The sequence below is a fragment of the Elgaria multicarinata genome, chromosome 8 (assembly GCF_023053635.1).
Source record: "Elgaria multicarinata webbii isolate HBS135686 ecotype San Diego chromosome 8, rElgMul1.1.pri, whole genome shotgun sequence".
In the NCBI taxonomy this organism is placed as follows: Eukaryota; Metazoa; Chordata; class Lepidosauria; order Squamata; family Anguidae; genus Elgaria; species Elgaria multicarinata.
This window is the reverse complement of record NC_086178.1, coordinates 105,904,133-105,931,823: the sequence shown is the minus strand read 5'-3', so window position 1 is coordinate 105,931,823 and position 27,691 is coordinate 105,904,133. Positions and strand designations below refer to the sequence as shown.

Here is a 27,691-nt window from a genome sequence, read left to right as displayed (position 1 = left end):
ATCAGATCCTTTGTCCTGAAGTGTTGCTCCCTCGTAATACAGACTAACTGTGCAATCCTGCTTGTTCCAACTCAGAAGTAAGACCCATCGGAGCAATAATTTGGCTTTTATTGTACTTCTCGGATACTACTCCAGGCAATTCATTTTTTTTGACCAAAGGTGATGAATTGATATATTGTGGCTGGTTCTACATGCACGATAATCACTCATGGCATCAAGGGCTAATTTGCACATGTGAATGACCCATCATAATTTAAATACCATAGGTAAAGAACTGGGTCACAATTCCACATCAATCATGGTGTAAGTCATAATAACCTGACGGAACGCCTCTCCCGATGTGAATATACCTGGTCACTACATTCAGCATCTATGGTCCTCCTATGGGAGAGAGGCTCGGAGTGTGGCAACGAGGGATAGGGCCTTTTCGGTGGTGGCCCCCAGACTATGGAATGATCTCCCTGACGAGGCTCGCCTGGCGCCAACGCTGCTATCTTTCCGGCACCAGGTTAAGACTTTCCTCTTTGCCCAGGCATATGGCGGCACATCTTAATCACTCACATGTTTAGTTTTTTTAACGGTTTTTAATGCTTTATGTGTGTATGTTCTGTGTTTTAGAATTTTAAATTTTGTATACTTGTTTTTATCTCAATTTTAGAATTTCTGTAAACCGCCCAGAGAGCCCTGGCTATGGGAGCGGTATATAAGTGTAATAAATAAATAAATATAAATAAATAAATATAGCTCAAAGGCAGTGCTCATGCTAGGCATGTAGGATGTCCCAGGTTCCAATCCTACCATCTCCAGTTAGAGGACCTCTGGTAGCAGGTCTGAGTGGGGGCAGGAAACTCTGCTGGACCCTTGGAGAACCACTTCCATTGGCGTAGATAGATTTGGATAGAATAAAAGAAACCTCTTCTAAAGAAGTTCGTAAAAATAAGGTTGCTTTATGGCTCATAACCAAAGCTGTGCTGAAAAATTCTCTCACATTTTTTCCTACAATTCCTAATCAGTTTGATAGAAAAGAAATTGTTTTCGAGGGAGGGAGGAGAATCAATAATGAAGAAAATTTCAGAGACATTCTCAAAGGCATTTCGTTCTTACCTTATTTAGGAGACAGCCGAGGAACGTGCATAAGTGGCCTGTTTTTCATTGTACAATCATCTCTCCAGCAGACTGTTTTCGTCTCGGCTTTGCACACTTCAGTCAAATCCCACAGGAATCCATCCTGAAGTAATTCCTCGCATAGGGTTCTTTCAGATCAAGGAGTGCAGGCAGTCCTAGGGGACTGCAGAGCAATGGAGAGATGTGTAACAGAAAGAGAACACACACATAACACCCTTGGCCACCTCGCAGTAAGCTCAAAAACACCACAAAGATATATTAGAGAACATACTGAGAATGAGTCAGAACAACGGAATCGTCATTCAGGGAGGAAGAAAACTTTCCGGGAATTGGAGGAGAGATTTAGTTCTCCACTTCTTCCTGGATACAACACTTTCCTCCCAACACACACACACACACACACACACACACACACACACACACTGTGATTGATGAAAAATGGTGTGTGTGGGGTGGGAGGCAGCAGCCTGCCAACACAGTTGATGCTGTAGCTGCTGGCAAAGGAAGCACAAAAACCTTTACCAAAAAATGAAAGATGAAAAAAAGAAGAAGAAAATGCCACAAGCCCTGCCAATGTGGAACCCTACTTGTGAGAAACGGTTGAGAATTTCTCCTCCTCCTGGAGATATTTGGTGAAATTGTCCTTCCAATTTCTCTGCCCTCAGATAGGGTGGAGAATTTTTGAGAGGCCATTTGCACGCAGTTTCTACTTGTAACATGTGACGACTGACAGGTTAACAAGAGGCCTGACCCCACTGAAAAACATTACATATGAGAGGCCATATGAACATTCTAAACCTTACGGTCCACTTACACAAGAGGGTTCCCATATGCCCTATTAACCCCACAGTGACTGCACAGTGGCACAGCGTTATTTATATGACGCAGCTGCCAATTCACAGCCATATTGGGCTTCCCCACCCCAAAACTGCATGTTTTCAAAATAACAACTCACCATGTCTTCCCTTTGCTCTGAGGGTCACCACATTGTTTCTTGTGTCTGGTGGCTTTGGTTCAGGTGGGTGTAGCTCTGGGTGGATCGGGTAAGTGCAGGAATGCAGGGCGGGGGTGGGTGGGCTTGACAAGCGTAATGGCCGCTGGCATGACAGGTTTTCATGGCCAGATAGCCCGTGGTCCCTCCTGCCATCTTAGCTTTAGCGTTTTTGCCTCACAGCTGCAATGCTGCAGAGGGGTTGAGGAAATCACCTACCAGCGTGCTGTCGTACAGATACCCCCTAGGGGGAGAGCTGTAGCCTTCATATCCTGCTTGTGGTCTTCCTGGAGACATCTGGCCAGCCAGTGTTGGAAACAGGATGCTGGACTAGTTGGGTCTGACCCAGGAAGGCTCTTCTGATGTTCTGATGTGATGTTGCAGTCATAAAGTGTGAAACACACACATGTGAACCAGTTCTGTGTTTTCAGATTGCTGGAGATTGCCGCAAACAATGGTGTCAGGTCACAGACTCAGGATGAGAAATCATTTCCTACCACTGCATGCACCCACCTTTTCTCAGGGCCATTAGTAATGTCGGGAAAATTGCCCTGATCCTTGATTCTTATTATCAGAAAGACTTGCCCCTGCTTCCAGATACTCCTACAGTTTGCCCAAGTTGAAACTGACGCCCTATGCACGTTGCTCCAACCTTGTTAAATATTCTAGCATAGCCAAAATGCCATGCATATTTAAACCCCACCTCTTGTTCTCTGAAGCAAGAATTCTGTCTCCCCACTTTTTACAAGTAAAGGGAAATCCCTTTACTTCCCGCTTCATACTTCCTATCAGCTATGCAAGATTAAAAGTGGCCGACCACTCTGAAGAGTGATAAGTTTCCTGTGAGGTCATATGATTGAGAAACTAGAGCCTGGGTTACTTAACTCATGGCCTATAAAAGAAGGGATAAACGCCTAGAAGGTGAGGATGCCTGTTCAGGCCTTCACAGAGTGCCAGAAACTGCGAACTAAGTGAGTGGCTTTCTAATTTGTCTTTTAATGATGGACCTCTCAGGGAAATTGATAAATGGTATGTGCTTGAAATACATGGAAGCAATACTGAATGCTGTCACCAGTTCCTTATGTATATATAAAAAAACTGGTCAGGATGTATTGTGTTCCATGAATCTGGTTAATTTCACCCAGAGCTAGATCTTCCTACTTAATGCAGCCTTCATTGATAAGCTATCTTTGGGTTATTAAGGACTCTCAGTATCTGAATTTGACATCTGCTTGTGCTTATCTCATAATTACCTCCAGCTTTAATGGTTAGTTGATTTTGTGTCCAACAGCAGAATAATTTGTTAGCATCTTGATCTCTTTGTTTAACACCCTGATTTAAATGCAGCTGGTAAACTGTCTCTTTGAAGGTATTATTAGGATTGCCTGCCACAAAGGATTCCTGTACCTTTAATAATTATACAGAAGAGGGAATTTTTGGCAAATGCATTTTGTCCTCCTGTCTGTACTAGCTGTGACATTTTCTTCCACGGAACCGGGAAACCACTTTCTTTGCTTTTAATCCCCTGATGTTTCTGACCCATTCATATTCTTCAGACATAATTTTTGATCAAGATAATTTCACATTGCTGGAATATAATAGGGGGAGTGTCATATTTCAGTGGCAGAGGATGAAAACATTCCTCGTTTCAGATCCTGGCATTTCTAGGTAGAACTGGGAACTATCTCAGTCCCACTGAGAGATCCACTGCCATTCAGTGTAGACAAGAAGTAGGTGACCCCAGGATCCTACAGCTCTCAAAGTCCCTGATCACTGGCCATTCCATTGGGTAGGGTGACCATATGAAAAGAAGGACAGGGGTCTTGTATCTTTAACAGTTGTATAGAAAAGGGAATTTCGGCAGGTGTTGTATGCAAGCAGCACCTGGCAGAACTCCCTCTTCATCACAACAGTTAAAGCTGCAGGAGACCTGCCCTTTTTTGTATCTGGTCACTTTAGATACAAAACATGGCAGGGCAGACCAAGTCACCATAAATAGGTAGTTCCTTGTGTTCTTCACCAATGGGCTTTCATTTATTTAGTAATACATAACATGCTGATCATTATGCAAAAGAGACAAATTTTGGACCTTCAAACCATTAAATACAAAACAGCTCTCAAAAGGTCACTTTTTTCTGGGTAATTTGTCCTGTAGAGTGATCCCAGCAGTTTAGGTATAAAACATTGCTTCATATGTTACATGATAGCCTGGGTGCAGTGGTATGCCCTCGCAAGCGCCTGCAGAGTGTAGCAGAGATGTGCACACGACATTTGGCCATGGTTGTGCACTATGTAGATAAAATCCAATTTAAACCCTACTTGGAGTAGACCCATTGAAATGAATGGAATTTAATTCAGTCAGGACTAACATAAGTCCAATTCATGTCAATGGGATTCTACCCAATATGCCCTTTGTGTTTTAGAGATATGTGGTAGAGTGAAGAATCTGGCTCCTCCCTAAATGGGATCTAATATTATTTATTTATTATTTATTTATTTAAAACATTTATATCCCACCCTATATCAGTAAGATCTCAGGGCAGCGTACAGATAAAAGCATACAGTATCAAACAAGTAAATATACACAGCTAAAAACAAATTAAACCATAAACCAAGTTAAAACACTATATAAATTAAAAGCTGTAAAACTATTAAAACAGTTAAAACACTGTCATCAGCTGCTGCTCCCACTCTTTCATTTCCTCATCAGTTTTGCTCCCTTGCCAAGAAAAGAGCCAGGCCATAGCTAGACGTAAGGTTTATCCCTGGATCGTCCAGGGGTCAAACCTGTTCATCTAGGTGACACACAGGGGATCCAGTGCTCAGGCAGGGGCGAACCCTGGATGATCCCAGGAGAAACCTTAGGTCTAGCTGTGGCCCCAGTGAACAAGCAGGTACTAAAAGCCTGGATGACTGGACAGGGGGCCATTGCAGAAAAGGCGTGTCATTTGTGAACGAGCGGGGCGGGGCAGCTACCACTACTCCTTGCTTGTTTGCTCACTCTGGAACGATAGTCAAGTGAAGGAACAGGATGCAATGCTGAAGAGGAGGGGCGGTTGAGGGGGCCTTTTTCAGTGGGCCCCAGATGAGCTGCTCTCGGCAGCTGCCTGAACCTGCCAACCCTTGATGCCAGCCCCGTAGTATGGTACTTTGAAGAACAAAACAGGCCATATAAATATGAGGAGTTATTATGTTGACTTCGCTGTTGTGCATTTAAAACAACAACAACAACCCAGAATGAAATAGAAGAAACAATTAAAAATGCAATGGCAACCACTTCAGCCAATTAAAAAACTAAGGTGACCATATGAAAAGGAGGACAGGGCTCCTGTATCTTTAACAGTTGCATAGAAAAGGGAATTTCAGCAGGTGTCATTTGTATATAAGTAGAACCTGGTGAAATTCCCTCTTCATCACCACCGTTAAAGCTGCAGGAGCTATACTAGTGACCAGATTTAAAAGAGGGCAGGGCACCTGCAGCTTTAACTGTTGTAATGAAGAGGAAATTTCACCAAGTTCTCCATATATGCAAATGACACCTGCTGAAATTCCCTTTTCAATACAACTGTTAAAGATACAGCAGCCCTGTCCTCCTTTTCATATGGTCACCCTAAAAAAACGCCTTATTCTTAAGTATGGCTAACCAATACTAAACTAGCTAGCCTCCATTTGGTTGTTAATCAATATAATCCGTACATTTGAGCTGGGAATGACTTGGGTTAACTCTTTCCTCCCCCTTTTAAAATTGTTTCCCCAGGTCAAACTACGGAACAATGCTGGTGCTTCTAACACTTGGTGCTTTAGTTTCACAAGTATCACCAGCAGCGACCCCGGCCAAGCCACAAGCTATACGTAGCTGGGATCAGAATGCCTGTTCCCTGGTCGTCTGTGGTCCAGCCGAGAAAGGGTTACCAGGGAGAGACGGGAGAGATGGGATCCAAGGACCAAAAGGCGACATAGGAGAGCAAGGTATGGAAAAGATGCCTTCCTCATGGTTTGGACTCTTGGGGTTCAGGTTTCCATTCACCAAGTGATGGCAGAATACTTAAAAACATGCAATTCCACAGAGGTTGTGCATGAAAACCACAACCGCTGTGGAAGGATCCACAATGTCATTGCTAATTACCTGGTGATACTTTAATCAGATAGGTTAAATGGTACTGAAGTGGAAGTGGAGAAGGAACTTATACAATACTTCAGGAGTGTGGGGAGACTGCCCCACTTCATCCCCACAGGGAGCCATAAAACCCTAAGTAGATGAGGCAGGAGGATCTCCAAAGGCATACCATATCCAGACACGTGAGCCGTGAAACTCACGAGGAGCAGGAGCTCTGGCTATGCCAATCACCTAAAAGGTGCCAGAGTGGTCAACATCCTTATTCTGGGATAGCAAATTCCCGCACATCCGCCACTGGAGGGCGCCAAGCCTCAGCTTAGGTGCCCTGCCCCCACCAAGCCTGGAAAAATTCCAGCAAAACTCACATGCAGATCCTGCAGGAAAATATTCCCTTCATCAGAGAGGTGGACCCCATCCACCCTATAAAGATCCACTCTGTAAGGTACAATGGCCGGGTGTGGAATGACCCAACGTTGTCAGCCCTGTAGAGCTTGCCAAATCTGCCTGTTCACTTTCTTAACGGCCCTATTTAAGCTACGGGCATCCCATTCTTCAATACAATCCATGTATCTGGCCAATGTCACCATGGTCTCAAAGTCTGTCCTAGCCTGCATAATTAGGGCCTTCCCTTTCAGAAGCCCAAGTTCATTGCCCCCAGGTGAAGACTAAACCTATGGTGGGCCAAAAAGCTTATCAGCATAAAACAATGCCTAGAGGAGACCAACCCAGTGCTTTTTTCTCTGACCAGCCGACTGGACGTAGGCCATGTGACCGAGCCCAAACTGTGTACCAACAGTTGCTCGCATTGCTCTGTGACTGGCCCAGATGCCACGCCATGTCAGCAGATTACAATCCACACAGGCTGTGGTTTTGTCCACCAATCTGTCAAGGAACACAATTATCAACCTGCAATCACCCTGCCTCATTAATAGGATTTTACAGAAGGTCTAGATGCCCTCACCCTCAACTTGTAACCAGCCCATGTGTTCTTCCATCTTTTTTCTTTCCACAAATTAATAATAATAATAATAATAATAATAATAATAATAATAATAATAATAATATCATTCTGTTAAAGAAAGGGGAAATGGAATAGCTGCAGAATTATCTTCACACATATATAGCATTTATCTATTACCTTTAGGGTCCTACCTCTCCAAGATCACTTTCTTGTCCATCAGTGGTGCATTTGTGCAGGTGTCCTTTAAACTTATTTTTCTGAACAGCTCCTGCACAGCTGGGATAATGTTTCAAGGACTACATGAGTGGAGCCTGACTTTGTGGCTCTTACTAGGGATGTGCATGGAGCCCTGATCCGCTTCTCTTCCAGATCCGCAATTTGCAGATTGGGCCGCTTCGCTCCTCCCCGCTCCTCCTATAGTCCACTCCGCTCCGCTGTGGAGCTCCGGATCTGGATCAGAGCTCCGCTTTCCCCCCCCCCCATAGGCTTGCACTGAAATCCAAAAAAGTATACAACTTTTTTTCTGTTAAAGTTGGAAACCTCAAGTTTGGCACCATGACACCTCATGGACGTATACACATGCATGCCAAGACTCAAGTCAATCCAAGCGTCCCCTGATTTTGGGGGAATTTTTGAAAATTGGACACCCCATTTTCAGACATGGACTGTTCTCCGACAATTTGACAGATAAATTTTTTTGAAGTGGGCACTGTCACAGATGTCATCTAGATCCACAATCATGCCAAGTTTCAAGCAAATCCCATCATCCCCTGATTTGGGGGGCCTTTAACCTCCAACGCAGCACCCCTAACCGCAATTCAAACAAACACCCCTTTTCTATATTTCCGTCAATTTTCATGTTAGAAAGTAAAACCTCAAACTCGGCACCATGATAGCTTATCCATACATGCTTGCAAGTTGCCAAACCTCAAGCCAATCCCATCATCCCCTGTTTTTTTTGGGAATTTATGAAAATCGGGCCCCCCATTTTCAGACATGGACTGTTCTCCGACATTTTGACAGATAAAAAAATTGGAAGTGGGTACCCTCACAGATGCCATCTAGATCCACATTCATGCCAAGTTTCAAGCAAATCCCATCATCCCCTGATATTTGGTGGGGCTCTAACCTCTAACGCACCACCCATAACCCCAATTCACACCCCTTTCGATATCTCCGTCAATTTTCATGTTAGAAACCTCAAACTCGGCACCATGATAGAAAATCAATGGATACACATGCATGCCAAGATTCAAGCCAATCCCATCATCCCCTGATTTTGGGGGAATTTATGAAAATCGGACACCCCATTTTCAGACATGGACTGTTCTCCGACATTTTGACAGATAAAAAAAATGGAAGTGGGCACCCTCACAGATGCCATCTAGATCCACATTCATGCCAAGTTTCAAGCAAATCCCATCATCTCCTGATTTTTGGCGGGGCTCTAACCTCTGACGCACCACCCATAACCCCAATTCACACCCCTTTCGATATCTCTGTCAATTTTCATGTTAGAAACCTCAAATTTGGCACCATGATAGATTATCCATGGATACACATGCATGCCAAGACTCAAGCCAATCCCATCATCCCCTGATTTTGGGGGAATTTATGAAAATCGGACACTCCAGTATCTCAGGGATTTAAAGCTGCAGACAGCTCAATGGGGCCATTTCAAAGGAAATCCCAACATGCCATGAATTGGGGAGTAGAGATAAACCTATATGAATCTTCTTCTACACTTGAAAAATTGATTTGGAACTTCCAAAAGTCTAAGTGAGTGCAGGAAGGACTTATCCCCTGAGTCAAAGCAAGACACACACAAACCATCCCTGCGAGGCGGGCTGGGGAGGAGGGAGGGAAGGCAGGCAGGCAGCAGACATTTCTTGGGGCATAAGGAAGTGAGCCAAGGATAGTTTCAAACCCAGTAATGCAAACCATCCCTGTGAGGTGGGAGCAGCACAGAGAGATGCCTTTTCTTTTGCATCCCATAACTACTAGGAGGCTAGGAGGATAAGAGTAAAGCTTTGTGATCCTTGCTTCAGAGTTGATTGACTGCACTGTGATCACAGCCATTACTAAACAACAAAATAATAATGTTAATCGCAGTACTAATTAATATTAATAGCAACAACAACAACAACAACAACAACAACAAGGAGTTGAACCACAATGAAAGCCTGCCTGACTTCACTGAAGAGGAAAAGCCAGGAGAGCTTGGGCTATGGGGTGTAAATATAAAATGGAATAAATATATAAAGAAATAAATAAACAAAGGAGGGGTGGAATTAAAAGCAGCAGTGTTGCTGAATAAACAACAACGATAATTTTTTTTAAAGGCTATATCTGTCTTTTACCAGTAAGAGGGAAGTGGATGTGCCCAGGGGGAGGGGGAACTTTGCCAATTTTGACTGTCCCTGTCTAGGGACCATTCTTTGAGAAGCAACCTGCCACTTCAACTCATGATAGGCATTAGCTTGCTTCTCCACTGGTTAACCTTTGGAGGGCTCTGATGACCCTCCAGGGCAGGACACAGTGTATGTGCACTGGGCATGTCCACATGCCCTAGGGGACCTCATCCCCTTGCACCACATCTATTCAGTTGTTCCCCAAGGTTAGGGTGGGTAGCAGTGCTGTGTTTCCTATCTGTTATTTATTTGCTTAGTATTCGATTTCAGGTTGTGTTTGTGCATTTGGTGGGGCTACTGTTTTAAAAAACACTGGGAAAAATCCGTTCAGAGTAGAAAGAGAAGTTTCCCAGGATCCCAAGTTACCCGTTTTGCCTATCCCCTCCTCCAACTTTGGGATCATGACTCTGCCTCTCTCAGCACTTCGAAAAGGTACCTTTCCCGGGTTTTTTACCCGATTTTTCCAAAAATTCTAGCAAGTGAACCGCACCACGCAGAGAGCTGAGAGTAGGCTCAAAATGACCCCCAGCCACGACCCTCTAAGCACAAGAAGTTTCAGAAAGATAGCTTAAAAAACAACACAGTTATCCCCTATTCTTTCCCGCAATGCAATCCTATGGGCGAAATTCTTCAAAATGGCGATCGGATCGTACCGCAAAAAGAGAATTGCTCTGCCTATGGGCGCTTTTCTTTGCCGTGCTTCTACGGGTCCGTGGTCCGCTTCTAGTCCGCCTCTGGGCAAGGCGGAGCAGGCCAATTCACTTCTGATTCTCCGATTCTAATCGGAGCGGAGCACATGCCTAGCTCTTACCCATGAAATAAGTTACTATCCTGTGCCTGCAGGACTTCTTTCTGCCGCAACAACTTCCACCCTGCCGCAGACAGCTGCAGGGCTTTTTTTTCTGTCTAAATATGCATAGGGTTGTGGGGCAGGGGAGGCATATCTCTATGGTAGAGCATATGCTATCCAGACATTGTTGAACCAGAACTCCCACCATCCCTACCATGTTGGGTAGGGCTGACGGGTGTTATCATCAAAACCATTGGGAGCGCACCAGGTTTATTGATTTATATTAAAATCTGCCCAATACCTGAAGTTCTCTGGGCAGTCACCTGCCTGAAAGTCTGGAGAGCTGCCAGCTGGGCTGGCAATAATCAACACTAGTCTGACTCCACATAAGGCAGCTTTCTATGTTCCTTTCCCAAGTCACATGGGATCTGTGCCAAACACCTGGGACAGGAGCACAGAGCTTCAGTCCTGGGGTCTCAATCCGGCCATCCAGGAGTCTTCAGAAAGCCACGCCCCCTTTCCCCCAACCACCAATCTTTGGTAGTTTCTGAGGTTATATGTTTTCCCCCATTCTAAATGGTTGGAATGCCTTAGATACTGGCAGTAAGAGCTGTACGCTAAACTGTGCTGGTACATTTGGTATTTTTGGTCCCACTGCCTTTGCCTTTAATTCTGGCCCAGTTGCCGTTGGCCTTGCTCACAAGTGAAATCCCCCCCTCATTTTTTTTTTTTTAAATGGAGTATGGCCCTTCAGCTGAAAAAGGTTTAAACCCTCTGGACTGTGATAACTTTTAAAGGGCCGTGTTCCAGAAACAGGAAAATGTGAAGCAAGGCACAGTCTAAATAACTCTGGGCATGTCTATAAGCTTGTTTACACCACTGTAAATGCGCAGTTTTGCGTTTTGGGACACATGCCGTAGCCGCAAATGTGAAGCCATCGAGGGGCAAACCCTGGAAACTCTGCTCCAAAAAAGTCGGGCATTTTAAATATATGACTCTGTGGAGCTCCACATATAGAGCTTATTGAATTTAAACAAATGCGGAGGAACAGGCAGCCAGATGGAGGAGACGTTCCCCCCCCCCCCTATATGAATCTGCTGAGCTCTGCAGATAGGGCTCAATCAATTAAGAAAAGGGGGAAGAATGAACCTGTTCCTTTCTCCTCCCCCATTTCTTTTTTAAAAAAACTTTTCAGGAGGTGCCGGGCAGGAAAAATCGCACTTGCCTTCCTTCCCATGAAGATGCCAGGAAGGAAGACAAGTGCGGGTGGAAGGCGCCTCCTGGTGCCAAAGTGCCTCCGTAAAGATGGTGGCTCTATACTAGGAAACCTGTAAGTACTTCTTAATGATCTGATATGAGAAATGTTAGTATCTTCTCTTTCTCTTTGCCATTCATCAGTTAACGGAATAATACAGGACAGAGTTTGGAGCACCGAAACCCATTGATTTCAGTGGGCTTACAGTGGGCCTGATTCAGTGCTGCACTAAGTGGACAATGATTTTTCACTTGTCGCAGTTCTCGGCATGTGCTCGCACGGTGCAGTTCATGCAAATCAGTGCTTTCCTAAAGTTTATTTCTCAATATTTGTGATCACTGATGGCTCATGGCTTTCAATGCTTTCCAGAAGTTATGCAGCTTCGTTCTTGCTCAGTGTTTGCCTGAATTTAGAACAAGGAAGTGGGAGTCCGCCCAGTCTAGCTTCTGTTCTATTTCATTTGTTTATTGTTTAAATGTCCTTGGCATTGTTGCCGTTGTTTTGTTTACTCTGTTGGGCAAATGACAACGAAGAGCTGTTCAGATTCGCCACTGCAAATAGTCTGCGAAATGTTTTGTCTTTGGCACATTTGCAGATGTCTTTAGCACTTCCGTGTGTAAGTGAAAACTCTTGGGTCCAGCAGTTCTATAGCATGGTGGACTTGACACATTTATTTATTTATTTATTTATTTACGGCATTTTGACCCTGATCCTCAGCCAAAATTGGCTCTGAGAGCATCTCACAAAGGTTAATAATAAGACAGTCTCTACCCACAGATTTCCTATCCAAAAGAGATGACACAAAAGGAAAAGGAACTGGGAGGGAGGAGGAAAAAAAGAGAAAGCAAAACTCAGGCACCAGTGAGAGTTCTCATAAGTGTTCTTTCTGACAGGGAATAACAAAACTAGCTCCTTCTGGCTGTTCCTTCTCCGGCCAGTGCGTGGGTCTACGTTGGTCTCCTCCTTGCGATGATATTTATTCCGGGAGGCAGGAATGGGTGCGGAAACGTGTTGTCTTTACTTCATCTGCCAATTCTTATGAATTTATTAATTCAGGTCAAAAATGTATTCTTATTTATAATCTAAGGGTCTCCAATGTGGTGCCCTTTGGTACCAATGTGCCCACAGATACAACGTGCCCACAGATACACCAGTCTCTCTGTTCCTCCTGATTTTTATTTTATTTCTTAAGATTTTTTAATTTAAAAAAAACTTGGGGAATTGGCATGGTACGAAGCAAAGTGCTGTCATCCAGTACCACCTTTATTTGGGTTCAAAAGAGTGGTTTTGAGTTTTGGAGCTCAGACCCCCACCTCTACCTTGTAATTAGGTCCTGGGGGAAGTTACTTTTCTTTTGACCTCACCAGTTTTCTTTCTGGGAAAATAGTGTTTTGTAACTTACCATGCCCACTAGGGCAGCCATTATGTGAATGGGCAAGCCCCGCTATGGCAGCCATTTTGTAAGAGTGCACATAATGCTTTCATAATGGTAAATGCACCCACCAGCCCAAAGAGGTTGGGGACCCAATTTTTTTTCTATTGAGAGCCACATTCCCTCAGGGATAGTTTATCAGAGGCCACATTATGATGGTGGGCAGGGCCAAAGCCAGCAGTGGGTGGGGTCTGAGCCAAAAGTGGGCAGTGCCTCCCCTTTTTGCTCCCTGACATCCCCTTTTCTCTCCCTCTCTCCATCTTCTTTGCCCAGCAAGCTGTTGACCAAGGGAAAGATTGCTCTTGCCAGAGAACTGAAGCTGATTAGTTGCAGGGGGGATTTGAAATTTGGCCAAGGGTTGCAGGTTGCCCTCCCCTTTTAGTCCTTTTCCCAATGAAACAAGGGCCTAACCTGCACCAAGCAGGATATTGCACTATGAAAGCATTGTATGGTATGTGTCAATGGCCCCCAACAGCTGTCAGTGCACTTCAATACTGTGCTTTCATACCGCTTTCATAGTGCAATATCCTGCTTGGTGTAGATTAGGCCAAAGTTTGATCATCCATCATCTTAGATTAAAAGCAGAGATTAGGGTTACCATGTCTTGGGGTTTGACCAGAAGTGTTATGGCTCTAGCCCCCTTCTCAGGTAGTCCAGGGGAAGGAGTAAAATCTCAGCGTGAAGCACTAGAATCAAAGGGGCTATTTCCTGCTGGGCTAGAGATTTTGCTCTTCACTCTGCCCTCATCTCGATCAGGCAACTAAATCAGCTTTGCCTGACCCGCCAGGTACCATACCCTATCTCTACCACATTCCACCAGCAAATGGGGCTGCACACCTGCAGTGGTGCAGAGAAAAGGGAGAGAAGAAAAGAGAAGGTGTGCAGTAGGATACAGAAAAAGAAGATTAAGAAGTAGGGAAGTAGGGAAGAGAATGGGTAAAAAGCAAAACAGAATTACAATCGAAAGAAAAATGCTTGCCCACAACTAATGTAGGGTGACCATATTTTGGAAACCAAAGAGGTGAACAACAGGGCTGCCCCCAAGGGGCGGTACCAACATGCCCAGCCCCCAAAGGGGCATGCTCACCAATATACCCAGCCCCCAAGGGGCGTGTGTATCAATAGGTAGAACTAAGTGAAACACACAGGAAGTTAGATGGAAGAGGAAGTCAGGGACACAGACTTTGATTGAAGGAATACTCGCCCAATCAGGAGGTGACACAGCAGTCAGTGACTCAGCACTCTCAGGAGTCAGTCAGGGCTGGAGAGAAGTTAGTTAGAAGGTATGTTTGTTTGAGGCAATAAAAGTTTTATTTTTATATAATACTGCATTCCTCATTTGCAACAAACCTATCTTTGAAACAGCGTGCCCACTAAAACATGGCCTTGGTCACATATCTGATTTCACAGCACACAATTAAGACAAAATACTATTACCCTGCAAACATTAGCCATGGAACAAAAGGCTAGCACCTCTTATCTTGTTTCAACTTCAACCAAACATAACAGTCAAAAAACAAACAAACACCTACCTCATTGACATAGCAATACCTAATGACAAAAATGTTGCAGTAAAAGAAGAGGACAAGAGAGAAAAATATGCACCACTGGCTACGGAAGTTAAAGAACTATGGCAACAGGGAAAAGTTACAATTATTCTGTTAGTCACATCAGTTACCAGCATCACATCAGATTATTATTATTATTATTATTATTATTATTATTATTATTATTATTTACAGAAAACTTTCAGAAGTTAAGCCCACCAAAATACATACATGCCAACATCCAGAGAGCAGTCATACTTAAAACATGTTCAATAGACAGGAAATTTCCTAATCAGTAAAAGACAGCATGACTTGGTAAAGCCCATCATGTTCAGCTAGAAAAACCACCATGAGCAAGAAAAGAGAGACTGATGATGATGATGATGATGATGATGGCAACCCTGTTAATTTTTTTAAAAAGATTTTGAAGAAGGATGAACAATTAAGATGGATGAACATGACGTATACAAAATATACGTCATGCCAGTTATATCAAAATGGAGAGGAAGGTCCATGGGTCAAAATGCATTATTTAATAGGAATATCATCTCCAAATCATCCCCCACAACTCACACACAGAAAACTACATCCCTCCCCCACATACACACTGCAAACATGCACATGCATCCATTCATGGTCAAACAACCAGGCATCCCATTCAGACATCATCACATCAATACATTTAAACACTGCCAACACACAAACACAGGATCAACCACTCCATAACACATGCACACACATCCATTCACTCAAACAATTCAGACATTGCACCAGCCAAGGAGAAGGCCAGATTGGCAATGGTGGGGGGGGGGAGCTGGAGGATGTGTTCCTGGAAAACCAGGAATGCATCATTCTAGGCCCTCCCAGCACCAATCCGGGAGTTTTCCCTGGTGAATTGGGGTGCAGACCTGGTTGCCCCAGAGAAGCCCCATTTTTCTGGAGGTCTCCGGGGTTTTCCGGTCATCTGGTCACCCTAACTAATGTAGTAATGCAGCCTTCTTGAATTACTAAAAAAATGTAAACATGATCCTTGGATTGATTTATGCACCTACATTTGAAGCCTCATGCAGGCTGGAGGAGTCCTTCTGGCTACTATTGATGTACACAGTGGAGGCTGGTGGCTCCAATTTTTGGGGGGGGGGGCTGTGAATGTATTGAGGGTTTCATATAGAACCAGTCGAAACTCTTTAAAACAAAAGAGTTTTCCAAGGTCCTGACCCTATTTTGGTGATAGGGTTCAGCATCTTGGTTAGCTCTTCCAGAGTTCTGGCTGGTTGTGACTGAAATTCAGAAGGGATTCACAGCCCCACCGAATTCAGCCCCACCATTCTCCACCAGATACACATTGTCTGATGTCACAGATACAGTTGCAAACAGGCTAGATGAGTAGACCATGTACCGGGAACAGAGAAACCTTTGAATCTCAATTTCCGAGTCCATTAATCTCCCAAAGCACAGAGGGTTTCAAGCAGAGACATGAGAAAAGGCATTGAAAGAGAAAGCAAGTCTGAAGAACGGAGTGGATGGGGTGTGTTTGTGAATTTCCCAGCCACCTTACTTAGACACTGCCTTAGCTAATTTAACGATGATGATGACCTAACATTAGGATGAAAAATTGCTCAGCATTATCCTGTGCCTCCAGTATTTGCATCTTTAAATTGTAGATGATATAAGGTTAAAGTGATGTTATTTCCTGGAAGTGTTACACAATTTAAAGGTCTGTTAACTTTGTATTTCTCCATACTGAGTTTGCCTGTAATTTATCAGCCTCGCTTTCATCTCCCAAAGCACCTATTGTTCACCCACTTAATAATCCACCTATTCCATATTTTATAAAACACCAGGATTGCAAGGACCAAGAGGGATACTCGGTCCTCCGGGGAAAATGGGCCCAGCTGGAGCAGTTGGACAGAAGGGGACCCAAGGAGAGACAGGACCAAAAGGAGATGCTGGAGAAATAGGTAAGCAGTGTCTTGACCAAATGAACTGCTCTCAGCTTACAGTGCAGTCCTATATTGGTCTACTCAGAAGTAAGCATCATTCAGTGGGACTTACTCACAGGTAAGCGTGTATAGGATTGCAGCCTTAATAGATGGGCCGACCAATGTTAGGAATGTCTACTCAGAAATAAACCCCACTGAATTCAAGGGGACCTACTCCCATGTAAGTGTGCATAAATTTGCAACCTGAAGGGCACAGCTTGTGTGTGGACCTAAAAGAAGCCATCTGTTAGAGGGCATCCTTCCTGTTAGAGGGCATCCTTCCTGTTGGGGCACATGGAACATTTGTCCTGGATGCACACTTTGGAAGGGGGTACAAAGCCATCCAAGTTGCCCTGCCCCTGTCACCAACAGCAGCAGCATACCCTCCAACAAATCACAAATGAAAACATGGACAAGTTGTAGACTTGGAATATTCTTTCTGACACTAAGGACCACTGTCAAAGCGTGCCCTTTACATGCTATGGAAGGGTGTTCCACTCCATTCGCTCTGCCATAGCCTATTCTGAGCTGGTTTGTGAAGCACGCTTATGAAGAAGTTTTCCATAACGTAGCTTTAACTCATTTTTCAACAAGATTTTATTTATTTATTTATTTATTTAAAACATTTATACACTGCCCTTCACAATCTAATCAGAGGGCAGTATCTAAAATTCATTAGAACAATCATTAAAATGGAATTGAAAGATAAAAATAACAACAAAAGAGAATCTACCAAGCTAGGGAGATTTACTGTCAGGAGAAAGGTGAAAGGGTGTTGAGGAGCACTAAAAGGTTTTATGGCACCTAAAAGTTGTACATCTAGGGCAGGCTTTCCCAACCCCAACCTGCTGCCCACTAGATGTTTTGGCTACAACTCTCATCTGCCCCAGCCAGCATGGCCCATGATCAGGAATGATGAGTGTTGTAGTCCTAATTGTATTGAAGGTGCCAGATTGGGGTAAACTGAACCAGGAGAAACCGTCCATGAACCCAAATGATTAGAGACAGAGGCCCGATCTATACTAAGCAGGATTCATCACTTTAAAAATGTTTTGAAAACTGTATATGTAATGTGTCCTGGGCTTGAACAGTTGTCAAAACCATTATAAACCATTATAAGCAGTAGTGTAGATCCTGCCAGAGTCAGATGAAACAGTGTAATGAGGAGTTTGCTGTGTTCTCATAACAGTTGGCTTTTGTTGGGTACAGTGCATGTGTGAGGCCATTAGTGAAGTGGTGGTGAAAGGGAAGCATTTATTCTCTAAATGACAAATGGGTGAATATTCCAGTAAACTTTGCTTTCCCAAATTTAAAAGAACAACTAATGTCTCCATGTGTGTTGGTTTTGCTTAATCAGTATCTGAGAAGGTGCACTTTATGTCTTCTCTATCTGCTTCTAAACTGACTTCATCAGAAAAGTGTGTGAACAAAGATGCTATGTTAAACCGCAGAGTGATACATTTTGAATATAAAATGTGATCAGGTTTTCTATTTTCATTTGCACTTTTGAACTTAGCAGCTCTTAACCCTTTTCACCTTTGCCTGCTGAATAATATCATCATGAACCTGCCAGATACAACAATATTGATTTGAATGGTGTATTGTGATTAATAATGGCCCATTCTTGCAAACTAAATATTTAGGACTGGGCTTAATGATGGCTGTAAAATGCAACATAGAACATAGGACACAGAACATCATTGATGACAGAGTAGTTCAGTTGACCGTGGCTGTGCTAGTAACAGCCATTTCTTTGTCACCAGTTGTGATGGGGATGGGTGAGAAATTCGTTGGGTTCACATTTTCATGTAACCTTACCACATGTGTATCTCCAAAACCTAAACACACACTGGAACATGTTCTAAATGTGCACAAAAATGTATACGTTTGAAAAAAAAACGATCTATTTTTAAGAAAACAAGACAGCATATAAACGTTAATAATAAATAAAATGTGCACTAAAATAAGCACATTTTTAAAATGTGTTCACAAATTGCCTTTTAAAAAAAAAGACAGAAAAAAGTGCACAGATAGCCATGCAAAGTTTTGTGTAAATGGGGGGAAACCCCATCAAAATCTCATCCAGAAACAAGATTATATGAGGACCCAAGTGAAATCAGGTTTGATGGATTTGCCCATCCCAAGGTCACTGAATCATTGTTCTGTATGAACCTGTTGGCTACCACAGAATTGGATGCAGCAAGCATAGGTTTCACCTAAGCAGTCAGGGCTGGCTCCAGGTTTTTCAGGGTCCTTGGGCAAGACACCCGCAATGGGTGCCCTCCCCCAGCAAGTCTACCTTTTCAGCAGCAGCACCATTGTCACCAGCTGCTCTTGGTCCTCTCCTACTCTTTCTCATCGTTGACACCACTTGCTCGCTTGTCAGGCAGACAGCCAGTGCACATGCAAGCATCTACTGCACTTCCTTCTCACTACACCATTGTCTGGGCCAGAGAGAGAGGTCCTCAGCAGGTGCCCGATCATGCCTGCCCTTGACGCTGACCCTGGAAACAGCACCCTGAAGATATATTTATGATCTCAAAGATTGGTCCAGTGTTGGTCCAACATAGCCAGTTATTATCGAGTCCTTGCCCAGGGGAACTTACAATCTAAATTTTAGCAATGGAGAGAGAACAGAGGGAGTGGAGAAGTGGGACCAATAAAAGAGGAACGGGCCAATGTAAGTTTTTTGTAATGGTTATGATGACAATGGCATGGCACCATCAGTGTACAGGGCACTTTACAAAGGAACTGAAGCCAGGAAAATATAGGTCTCTGTTCCAAGGAGCTTGCAATCTTAATTTCCATGGTGGGCAAGGTAACAGAAGGAGGGGAGAGAAGGGAGGAAGGGGAGAGGCAAGGGTTATGGGAGATGACCCTGCCCAAAAGTAATTCCACATAATCTTCATTTCAGATGTGGGGGAAGATGAAGGGGGTTGACACTACAGCTTCACATAGAAGAGGTGGGATTTGAGAGGGGGAAAGGTGTCACCATGTAAGTGTTCAGGGAGGGAGTGTCAGGCATAGGGGGCAGTGAGTGAACTTCCTCATTAAGGATATAGGAGACTTTTAAGTGGCCGAGGGTAGGGGTGAGCAAACTTGGGGAGCTCTCGCCCCACTGCTGTTGGCCAGCTGGCCCCGTGAACTGGGCCACGCAAACCCCCCCACATTCATTCTCTCTCTCTCTCTCTCTCTCTCTCTCTCTCTCTCTCTCTCTCTCTCTCTCTCTCTCTCTCTCTCTCTCTCTCTCTCTCTGTGTGTGTGTGTGTGTGTGTGTGTGTGTGTGTGTGTATGCCTACTCATGTCACCTTTTCCATTTGAGCAGGACCACGTGGAATCCGAGGTTTGCAAGGTCCTCCTGGAAATGCTGGCCCTTCTGGACCAATAGGCAACAGTGGCCCACAAGGTGAAAAAGGTGTAAAAGGAGAAAGAGGTAATCCTGTTCATGAATCAGCTGGCTTTTTTTTTAAACTTGAAAATTCAATAAAATACAATGGCCATCATCCAAAGAGCCACACAACCACTTCTGCATGCCCAATGGGGAGTTGGGGGGGTGTTGCTCAGAAAGGAATTGAGGGATCCAAAGGGGATCAAAAATCCATTCATGATGTCCCAAGGCAGGGTGGGAAAGAGCCTGCTGTTCAGCACTGACAAGATCCAAAATGGCCATGAGTATATTCAAGCCACTGAGCACGCCTAAAGTAGGTTTTTAGATCCCAGCTGTCAATGTTAAAACTACACTAGAGATGTTTATTTCAACCCTGTTGCACTTAGTAGCTCTTAGTAGAGCTTCAGATTTAGAAATGTTAGCAGGGGACAAAGTAACCCTAAGACATCCATAAATGTTTTTTACGCCTCCTTTCCCACCTTTCCCTCTGGATGTCTGACTACAAATAGGAACATACGGACATTGTTAGAGCTATTTCATCTGTGTTTCACAGACTGTTAGGTGTCTTTCATTCCATCATCCGCTCATTGACAGAATCGGCTTTTCTTTTTTAACCAGAATTTGTTCTGCATGTGCTAATTCACAGTAGTAGTTAGGTTGACGGAAGGGCTAATTCGAAATGACCAACCATGTTTTGTGTTTGTGTCTGTTAAAACCCATCTCCCATTTGGGGTGATTTCCCCCCTCCACTCTCAATATCACTGTAGGTTCAGGAGGAGCCACCGGAGCACAAGGTCCCCAAGGCAAGCCAGGTGCCCCTGGCCCCCAAGGCGTTAAAGGGTCAGTGGGTGAAAAGGGAGCCAAGGGCAATGTAGGAGACAGAGGTAAGTGGTGTGGGTATATTAACGAGTGCATCCTAACAAGACCTTTTGCTGACCTTGAAAATTTCAGAAGAGGCACAAGAACACGCTTTTACGCACAGTGCATCGTAAGTTGCAACTGGAAGATCTGATGATGGTCATTAGCTTTGAGAGCTTAAACAGCAGCCTAACAAGATTAGACAAATTCACGGAGGAAAGGTTTACTAATACTCATGAGAACTAAATGGAATCTCTGTATATGGAGGAACTATAATACCAAACACCAGATGCCACCTAGCGTAAGCTTCTCAAAGGAATGTGTCTGAAGATGGTTTGAAACAGGATACTTGGGTTTACATGGACTTTGGTCTAATCCAGCAGGTTGGTTGTATGGGGTTTCGAAGAGGTGAGTTTAGTATCCCAGCACACCTGGGGAGCTAGTCCAAAAGGAACGAGGAAGGTGTCATTGACGGAGAGTGGCCAGGGAAATAGAAGCTGTGCTTCTTGAGGGAGTATGATTGCCATGTTTGAGCAGAAGCTCTTTACTTGTAATAGCTGCACAGCAGGTAGGAATCAACAGATAAAGCTTGTGCCAACTGGGAGCTGCAGTGATAGGGAAAAGTTTCACCTGTTGATTTGAATTCATGAAGGTCACATCGCTTCTCTCAACCCTTGCTTTTTCCATGTTGCCGTCACTTTCCCTGTACTTTCATCGCTATGTACAAGGGATCTCTGGGGACACATCTCCCATGCCTGGCTCTGATGGAGGACCTCCTCGGAGCCAGGCATTTTGGCCAGGTAGACGCTCTGAAGAGTCCTACTGGCCGCTTCTTTGGCCAACATGGCTCTCCAGAGGGTGGCTGCTCTAGAAGCCCCACCGGCCACACTCTTGCTGCGGCAAATGCGATGGGAAAGCAGCTGACGGGGTTCTCCAGTGCACCCAGAGGAGCCTGGTGGCTCCAATGTTAGCGGGTGGCTAATCCACTCCGGGTTAAGCAGGTCCACAGCCCCACTGACATTGGAACCACCCGCCTCCAGTGGCAGCCCACAATGTTTTTTCCTCCCCATTCAATTGCAGTCCCTCGTACTCCTTTTGAGTAAAAGACAAGTTAAGTGATGATTCACACTTCTTCTGTGTATCCTAATTTTCCATAATGTCTTAAAATGAGTGGGTTGGGTCCAGATTTAAACTGGATTAACTGCACTGATGAAAATGGCAGCTCCTCTTGCCCCCTGAAAATGCTGCGCAGAGAGAGAGGAGACCCTACAGAATGGGGTGCACTATGGTATGTGAGGGAGGGGTGATCCCCAAAATTAGGTGGAGCACTAGTGGAAAGCAGCTGACGGGGTTCTCCAGTGCACCCAGAGGAGCCTGGTGGCTCCAATGTTAGCGGGTGGCTAATCCACTCCGGGTTAAGCAGGTCCACAGCCCCACTGACATTGGAACCACCCGCCTCCAGTGGCAGCCCACAATGTTTTTTCCTCCCCATTCAATTGCAGTCCCTCGTACTCCTTTTGAGTAAAAGACAAGTTAAGTGATGATTCACACTTCTCCTGTGTATCCTAATTTTCCATAATGTCTTAAAATGAGTGGGTTGGGTCCAGATTTAAACTGGATTAACTGCACTGATGAAAATGGCAGCTCCTCTTGCCCCCTGAAAATGCTGCGCAGAGAGAGAGGAGACCCTACAGAATGGGGTGCACTATGGTATGTGAGGGAGGGGTGATCCCCAAAATTAGGTGGAGCACTAGTGGAAAGCAGATCCTGGATCCAACCTGATATTTTTTTAAAACAACACCAACAACCCAGATATATACACACAGGAGCACAGATTGCCACCTGCCATTAACTTGCTAATTTCTTATCCCACAATAGGATTACAAGGAGCAACTGGTGTGCAAGGGCCAGTGGGGAAAACGGGCCTTCCTGGATCGAAAGGAGATAAAGGTTCTGTAGGTGACAAAGGCACGAAGGGTGACAGCGGCCTCTCGGGTAAGTAGGATAAGCTGTTTGCTATTGTTTTTCGTTTGGTAAAAGAGATTCATTTAACAAAGCTTGGGAGAAGTTTAACTTACCATTGATCACACTGAGTGCCCCTTTTCAGCAAGGAAGGGTTTTCACAATCCCTGTAAAGTTTTGGACTTGGATGATCAGGAAAAACTTCAATAAAGAATTGGAATTTGCTTGCAAATCAGGGCAGATTGTCTTCTAACAAATCAACACAAAATCAGAGGGCTCCAGAGATAATGCATGTTTTATTCACTTCCAGGAGATTTGGCAAAATTACTTATCCCTGTTAGGGTCATAATTTCATTAATTTGAACATCTGAAATAGGGATGAGGTGATATGTACGTGCTTCCATGAGACCAAAGTTTTCTTTTAAAAGATAACAAACATGTATTAATGTACACACAGGACCAGCCCTACTATTAGGCAATGACAGCAAATTATCTGTTACTCAATTCATTAATATATGTTTACTGGGAGGGTGCCAGTTGGATTGTCCACCTATAATTTTTATTCTGAGAGTGAGGAGGGTGGGAGGTGCAATTTGGATTAGCAAACTATTTGGAAACAGCACTGATTACCAGGGGTTGTATCCAATGGGTTTTTATTCAACTTTAGTCTGACTTACGTCCCATTCATTGTGATGGGTTTACTCTAAGTAGCACTAACATTGGATACAACCCCTTCCACATGATACTTTAATACTATGTCTTGCAGATCATTGTCATTTTTTTTCTTTCTCAGAGGTCAACCTTATGAAAAAACAAGTCAGCATTCTGGAGGGGCAGCTCAAAGCCCTACAAGCCAGTTTCTCCAAGTACCAAAAAGGTAAGGTGTTGTATATGAGAGCAGAATGGTGAGGATGCTTTGCAATCTTCCTGTGTTAAGGGATCCAGTTTGATCCCTTAACTATGAGTTTTCAGGCCAGTGCAATTCCATGGACGAATTACCTGTGATGGCACCAAGGAGCTCCCGATAACAGAGATTACAGAGCAGGCAGACGTTGTGATGCCCACCCTCCACTGGGTTTACTTCTTGATCAGTTTACTTCTTTTGCGACTCTAAAGGACCCAGCTCAGGTGCATTCGTCAGGGCTAGAGATGCCAACTCTGTCCCTGTGGCACGCCTACTTCTGCTTAGGCCCCCACAGCAGCACAGATCAGCACCCTTGACCCAATCTTCTCCCTTCCGCTGCCACCATATGATGACCTGTACCCTTCCCCAGGTACTCCAATGTCCACACTATGAACGTTGTTTATTTAACAAGATGAATATTCAGGTTCAAAGCTTATTGGTTTCTCTCCGTGACAAGCGTATGGTTTCAGAGCACAAAGCATAGTGGCTTCATAGGTTAATTCACTTTAATGTTTCGCAAAATATAACTTCAGGTACTCCTACCTACTCTTCCCCTCTCTAAACTACTCTGTTCTCATTCTCACACTCTAAACCACCAAAACAACAAACACAGAGACCCTTTCTATCTCAAAGCTTTCAATACCTTTTCTCCTCAGAAGCAGCTTATATATTCCCTACAGTCTTCCAACTCCTCCCCTTCTCACACAGCCAATCTAGGTACTCTACACAAACATCCAGTCAGTGCTCTCCTTCCATCCAGCACTCATTAACATGATAGCACTCTTCAAATACTTAAAAGGTTGTCACACAGAGGAGGGCCAGGATCTCTTCTTGATCCTCCCAGAGTGCAGGACACGGAATAACGGGATCAAGTTAAAGGAAGCCAGATTCCGGCTGGACATCAGGAAAAACTTCCTGACTGTTAGAGCAGTGCGACAATGGAATCAGCTACCTAGGGAGGTTGTGGTCTCTCCCACACTAGAGGCATTCAAGAGGCAGCTGGACAACCATCTGTCAGGGATGCTTTAGGGTGGATTCCTGCATTGAGCAGGGGGTTGGACTCAATGGCCTTGTAGGCCCCTTCCAACTATGCTATTCTATGATTCTATGAACTCTTCTTTGACCCTTACTTACCAATCTGCAGCAAATACACAGTGAGTACTTACTTTAAACACTGCAAACCTTAGCACTTTATACTTAACAACATAGGCATAAGCAGTAAAACATCACAGATGTCACTATGTGTCCTATCATATGGCCAAATTTATAAAGATTAGGAATGAATTGGTATAAATTAACCCTAGAAATTACACAATGGTCCAATACCTTCTAAAAAAATCTAACTTTTTAACAAAATAATTATAGCATTTACAAAAGGTTATAAAGCAATATAAAAGGCAATTATTATTATTATTATTATTATTATTATTATTATTATTATTCTTTCTAAACTGTACCTACAGTCAGCATGCTATGTCATGGCCTCAGCTGTGGCCACTGTGCATTTTCCGTGGCCATGCTTGTGGCTACAGCTAAAGAGCTGTTTCAAAACTGCTAGGCTAAAGTGGGGGTCTCTTGCTTCTGCTACTGGTGGGATTACTTAGAAATCAACATGTTGCTAAAAGAATTATTGGAAGAGGCACTGGTCTCCTCATTCTAGATTTGTATCTATTGCGAATAGATGTAGCACCAATCTTCACTGGTCTGATGGCTTCACAAAATACCTCCCTTTTTTTGTTTGTTCTAGTGGCAGTGTTCCCAGGTGGCCAAATTGTTGGCAACAAAGTGTTTGTCACCAGTGGCTACGAAGGCAACTTTGATGATCTGAAACAAAGGTGCCTGCAAGCCAGTGGCCAGCTTGCTACCCCCAGGAACGCTGCTGAGAACGCTGCAGTCCAGCAGATTGCTGTTCTCTATAAGAAGTCAGTGTTTCTCGGGATAACCGATATCCAGACGGAAGGGAAATTCAAGTATCTGAACGGCGAGGCCATCAATTATTCCAATTGGCTACAGGGAGAACCCAATAATGACAAAGGCACGGAGAATTGTGTAGAACTCTATGTGAATGGCAAGTGGAATGACAAGTCCTGTGGGGAAAAGAGACTGATAGTCTGTGAATTTTAGGCCATCTCTCATCCAGCGTTCAGCCCATTTACAATAAGGAACACAACTTTTAATATGCCATTTGCTTTTTACCTGTAGGCATTAAAGTAGTCGTGATTTTGATAACCCTCACCAAATCCTTGTGAGGTAGGTCTGTTGTTATACGTGCATGCATGAGGTAGCCATTGGCAAGTGTTCAAAACAAAACAACTTTTCTGTAAAGGCCAGTTCACACAGGAAGCCACGTAATGAGGCACAGCTGTATTATTACAACTTCCCACTTCCCTGAGGGGTGAGACATTGAGGGGCAGCACTTCCATGTTTAGTTTCCTTTGGCTGAGAGAGCGTTGGAAACATTCTAGTAATATTTGCTTTCTTTTACGAATATAGAAGCAACGTCTTTTGGAAACAAATAGACTTCTAAAAAAGGGACCCAGATCTCCAGAGAACAACTTGTGCAGGCTCCTCAAGGCATTATCTCATTGGAGAGCCACCACCAGTCAAGAGTGGCCAATTGGACCAATGATTCAACTTAGCACAAGGCCGCTTCATATTCATGAGTTGTTCTAAACTTTAGATTCTAAAGGGAGAGCAGAAGAAGTGAGTTATTGCTGGTGGGAATTAGGAGGGAAGCGAAGAAATGGGATTTTCTAGCTGCTAGAATCTGGGACATATATAGCACCTGCCGACAGTTAAGCAAAGTTATTTGGCTCTTCAGTCAAAGCCAAACTGCACTTTTCCTTGAACCTTTGGGTGGGCCAACCCTACCTCTAGGCAGAATGAGGCAACTGCCTCAGGTAGCAGGTGCTGTGGGGCAGTGGGGGCAGCCTGCTGGCTGTTCCTCATGAACTCTCCAGCTGTTTCCCTCTGTTGGAGGTCAGAGCTGTATATGCCATACAACTTGGGCCTTTCTAAACTAGGCTGCTGCCTCAGGTATGGTAGAAGACACTGTCCCATTACCAGTATTGAAGTACGATTCAACTGCTAGCTTCTATACATGGACTGGGGAGGAGCCACCATCTTGTTGCTCACCTCAAACAGGCCTGACCTGCCTGTTGGCCGAAGGTGGTCTCCTATAGCAAATGTAGCCAGTTTTACCTTCACATTTAGAAGAAACATTTAGAAGAATCAGCTCAAGTCATATAACGGATCTAAGGCTGTTCTGGGTGTTACTCTAAATCAGAATGGATTTCTTCAAATCCTTGTGGATAACGATTTAGAACAAACACAAACACACACCAACCAACCATTGAAGTTCTCCTCTCTCTTAAATGTCTCTCCCTTGCTGCCCCTATATTCCTGGAACTCTCTCCCAGAATACCCATGTGGCACCATCACCCCTCTCTCCCCCACCTTCAAATCCCTTCTTCACATCCACTTTTTCTATGTAGCCTCTGGCTTAACATCATCCCTTTCTGAGGCCTTAGCTAGACCTAAGGATTATCCCAGGCAAATGGAGGGGTCGTCCCTGCCTGCTCCCGGGATCCCCTGTGTGTCATTTATATGCACAGGGATGATCCCGGGACAATCCCGGGATATAGGCCTGGTCTAGCCATGGCCTGAATTGAAGCTTAAGCATTCCTCTCCTATTACCTCCCCTCTCCCTTTCCTCCCATCCTTTCCCTCTTCTGTCTCCCCTTCTGTCAAAATTTAGTCTGTAAGCTGCTTGGAGCAGGGCCTGTCTTCTTGCTTGTGTTACTGTGTAAAATACTTGTGTACATTGATGGGGCTTTATAAATAAATCATCATATCGTCATCGTCGTCATCGTCAATTTTCCACTTCAGGCATACTTTCAGAAAGAAATGGAAGGTCTCTTAAATCTGAAGTCTAAAGAATGGTGTGGTTTGAAAGCCACAGCACTTTT

General features: G+C 44.2%; 1 protein-coding gene across 1 annotated transcript; it reads left to right on the top strand.

Annotated features, from left to right (window-relative positions):
- The first annotated feature begins 3,055 nt into the window (after positions 1-3,055).
- SFTPD (surfactant protein D) lies at positions 3,056-27,691 on the top strand. The gene is made up of 8 exons (XM_063133152.1): positions 3,056-3,087; positions 5,874-6,085; positions 16,474-16,590; positions 19,937-20,044; positions 20,767-20,883; positions 22,736-22,852; positions 23,613-23,696; positions 25,471-27,691. Exons 2-8 carry the CDS (start codon positions 5,890-5,892, stop codon positions 25,845-25,847), a joined length of 1,116 nt encoding a protein of 371 aa, XP_062989222.1. The 5' UTR covers positions 3,056-3,087; positions 5,874-5,889; the 3' UTR covers positions 25,848-27,691.